The sequence below is a fragment of the Vicia villosa genome, unplaced genomic scaffold (assembly GCF_029867415.1).
Source record: "Vicia villosa cultivar HV-30 ecotype Madison, WI unplaced genomic scaffold, Vvil1.0 ctg.000978F_1_1, whole genome shotgun sequence".
Taxonomy (NCBI): Eukaryota; Viridiplantae; Streptophyta; class Magnoliopsida; order Fabales; family Fabaceae; genus Vicia; species Vicia villosa.
This window is the reverse complement of record NW_026705442.1, coordinates 521,825-525,612: the sequence shown is the minus strand read 5'-3', so window position 1 is coordinate 525,612 and position 3,788 is coordinate 521,825. Positions and strand designations below refer to the sequence as shown.

At 41.9% G+C, this 3,788-nt stretch overlaps 2 protein-coding genes across 2 annotated transcripts; both read left to right on the top strand.

Moving 5' to 3' along the window:
- The first annotated feature begins 364 nt into the window (after positions 1–364).
- LOC131632672 (uncharacterized) lies at positions 365–958 on the top strand. Its single transcript, XM_058903410.1, has one exon. The coding sequence runs from the start codon at positions 365–367 to the stop codon at positions 956–958; it is 594 nt and encodes a 197-aa protein (XP_058759393.1).
- Positions 959–1,084: 126 nt separating this feature from the next.
- Positions 1,085–3,488, top strand: LOC131632671 (uncharacterized). The gene is made up of 5 exons (XM_058903409.1): positions 1,085–1,252; positions 1,360–2,062; positions 2,154–2,443; positions 2,533–2,635; positions 2,728–3,488. The coding sequence occupies exons 1-5, from the start codon at positions 1,085–1,087 to the stop codon at positions 3,486–3,488; spliced, it is 2,025 nt and encodes a 674-aa protein (XP_058759392.1).
- Positions 3,489–3,788: the final 300 nt, after the last annotated feature.

The following is a 3,788-nucleotide window of genomic DNA, read 5'->3' as shown; positions in this document are numbered from 1 at the left end:
AAAAAAGGGAATGCGGAGGTGTTTTTAATTCAGGAAACTAAATTGAAATCGTGTTTGGATCCTACTGCTAAAAGCTTCTGGCGAGAAGACGGTATCAACTATTCGGTGTCTGACTCTGAAGGTATGTCTGGTGGTTTAATTATTCTGTGGAAAACTTCGACTCTGAATGTGGTTTGTAGTTTTAGGGGTGCTGGATTTCTGGGTATAAAAGCTTTATGGAAGGATAAAGTTCTTTACATTTGTAACATTTATTCGCCTTGTAGTCTGTCGCTTAAACGTGTTCTTTGGAAAAAGTTATTGGATTTAAAAGATAGTTTTAATGATGGGGATTGGCTTTTTGGTGGTGATTTTAACTCTGTGAAAAATGGGAGGGAAAGGAAAGGAAGGACAGCGGTGGGTAACCAAGCGGAGTGGGACGAATTTTTCTGGTTTTATTAATGATTTAGGGATGGAGGATGTGCCGTGCAAAGATAAGAAATTTAGTTGGTTCAGTAGTGATGGTAGGTCGAAAAGTCGGCTAGATCGTTTCTTGGTGTCTAGCAATTTGGTTAATTTGTGGGGAGTTGTCGGGCAACAGATTGGAGATAGGGATATATCCGACCATTGCCCCATTTGGTTGGTGGTGGATAAAATGGATTGGGATCCGAAACCTTTTAAATTCAATAATTCTTGGTTTCAAGATAAGGGATTTATTGGTTTTGTGGAGAAGGAATGGAGCGGTATGAACATTTATGGGCATGGTGATTTTGTGTTGAAAGAGAAGCTGAGACTCCTAAAAATTAAACTGAGGTGGTGGAACTATAATGTTTTTGGCAAAATTAACCTGGAGGTGGAGGAAGGTGTCAAGGAGATTAATGCTTTAGACAACCATTCTTCGGATGTGGAGGTGGAGTCGGGAGTTAGAAGGAGGGCGAATAGGAAATTTTGGACTAATCTTAAGATTAGGAAAACATGTTGATTCAAAAGGCTAGGCTTAGGTGGCCTAATGATGGAGATGATAACAGTAGGTTTTTCCATTCGATTATGAAGAGGGGTTTGAGGCGTAATCATCTTGGTCATATTTCTACGGCGAGAGGGATTCTCAATGAAGTGGAGGATGTTAAGGAGGAAATTTTCGATCACTTTGGGACTAAATTTAAAGAGAGTGAGGCGTTTAGACCGGCCCTTGGAGGGAGAGCGATTTAATATGCTTAGCAATGAGGACAAGTGTATTCTCGAGTTACCTTTTGAAGAAAGTGAAATAAAACAAGCGGTGTGGAGTTGTGATGGGGATAAAAGTCCGGGTCCGGACGGCTATTCTATTCTTTTCTATAAGAAATGTTGGGAGTTTGTTAAAGAGGATGTTATATCGTGCTTTAGAGAATTTCACACGGGTCTTCTCTTGCTAAATCTATAACATCTTCCTTTTTGGCTTTGATTCCTAAATCTAACAATCCGTTAGGTTTAGACGACTATAGGCCGATTTGTTTGGTTGGTAGCATTCATAAGATCATATCCAAAGCATTGGCGGGAAGAATCAAACAAGTGATCGGAAAAGTCATTTCTAGTAGTCAAAGTGCTTTTGTTCCTGGGAGACAGTTGTTGGACGGGGCTTTAGTGGCGAATGAGTTAGTAGATTACGCTTCGAAGGAAAAAAAGGAGGTGTTGCTTTTCAAAGTAGATTTCGAAAAAGCTTATGACAAGGTCAATTGGGAGTTTCTTCAAGCTATGTTGATTGGTATGGGTTTTGGAGATAGATGGTTAAAGTGGATGGATGCCATTGTTTTTTCGAGTCATATGTCGGTGTTGGTGAATGGGAGTCCCACAAAGGAATTCAAGGTGGAGAAGGGATTGAGGCAAGGCGATCCAATCTCTCCTTTTCTCTTTGGTATTGTTGCAGAGGGTTTGGAGGTTCTAGTGAATGGAGCGGTGGAGAATGGTGATTTTGCGGGGTTTACGTTCAAGAGGAGGTGCTTCATAGATATGCTCCAATTCGCGGACGATACTCTATTAATTGGTGATGGTAGTTGGTCTCACTTGTGGGCTATCAAATCGGTTTTGAGTGCTTTTGAGACGATTTCCGGTTTAGGCATAAACTATCATAAAAGCAAAATTATTGGGATTAATATTAGTGAGAATCGGTTGGAGATGGCTACTAACTTTCTCGGTTGTAGGAGGGAAAGGGAAGGAGTTTACCTTTTTAGGTTTACCCATAGGAAGCAATCCTCGTAGGATTAACACTTGGGAGCCTTTGGTAGTGAAGGTTAGAAGGAGACTAGCGAGTTGGAAAGGAAGATATCTTAGCTTCGGAGGAAGATTAACTCTCATCAAGGCGGTTCTTAGTAGTTTAGCTATTTTCTACTTATCGTTCTACAAGGCGCCAAAGAAAGTTATAAAGGAAATCAATTGTATCCAAAGCAATTTTCTGTGGGGTGGCACGGAAGATAAAAGGTGTACTCATTGGGTTAGTTGGGATTCGATTTGTATGCCTATCGAGAAGGTGGTTTGGGGATTAGAAGGCTTGGAGTGTTTAATTCCGCTCTCTTGTTTAAGTGGAAATGGAGGATTTTAGACAAACCGGAATCTTTGTGGTACGGAGTGTTGAAAGCGAGGTACGGAGATGTCAACTTGAAGATGGCTCACGCGGGTGATTCAAGTAACGGGAAGGAAGCGATGTCTTGGTGGTGGAAGGACATTATGTCGCTGGATCAGAACGAGTCTTTTATCACTAACTGTTTTTTTCTGTAGGTAACGGCGGTAATACATCGTTTTGGCATTCCAATTGGACAAACCGGGGCCCTCTTAAAGACTGTTTCCCTCTGTTGTATAGTTTATCTTCCCTGCAGGATGTATCGGTAGCTCTTATGGGCAGTTGGATAGGAGGAACATGGAAGTGGGGCGATTTCGGCTTGTCGCGGTTTGCGGTGAACAGCCGGAGTAATTTTGCAGCTGCGCATTTTTTCCCTGCTGGGCTTTCCCTCCCGATTGCGCTTCTGCCTATCTCTTCTACTGCCGGCAGCATCCCGAATCTGTCACCAACAGCTGAGCCTTTGCAGGAGAATCATAGTTTGGATACTTACAGCATGGTTGGTGAGTCGATGGAGAACTTGCTTTTAGACCTACAAAGCGTTTCCCTTGAATTTGCTCGTGGTGACAGCGTGTCTTGGAGACCAGACAAGGAAGGTATTTTTTCAGTTAAAAGCTGTTATGAAATTCTTTGCAGCAATCTTATTCCGTTTGGTCCGGAGGGAGAGTTTGATAAGGCTCTTATGCTTGTTTGGAAGGTGGAGGCCCCGTTGAAATCAAAAGCTTTCATATGGCGTAGTTTTATTAACAGGATTCCGACAAGGGGAGCTCTTTATCGGAAAGGTATCATCCCTTTTACCAATTCTGTCTGTGCCTTTTGCTGCGGCTTTGAAGAAGACCCGGCTCATTTATTGTTAAATTGTCATTGTGTTGAATTGGTGTGGAAGGATATTGCCAAGTGGATAGGCTTTGATAATTATTAAGCGGTGGATTTGAAGGATAGCTTTTTGCGGTGGCATAAATTCGGAAGGAGGGTTAGAGTTAGAAAGGGAAAGGAAGGCGTGGTGTGGTTGGCGGCGGTTTGGTATATTTGGTTAGTTAGGAATGGTATAGTTTTTAAAGGAGATTCGTGGAACATTGCGGATATCGTTTGGGGGGTTAAAGTCTTGGTGTGGCGTTGGTCGTTCATTGGGAAAATAATACAACCCAATTGTAATTTTTACGAATTTAGTAGGGATCCACTTTATTATTTGTCGTAAGGTACAATTGGAGTCTAATTTTCT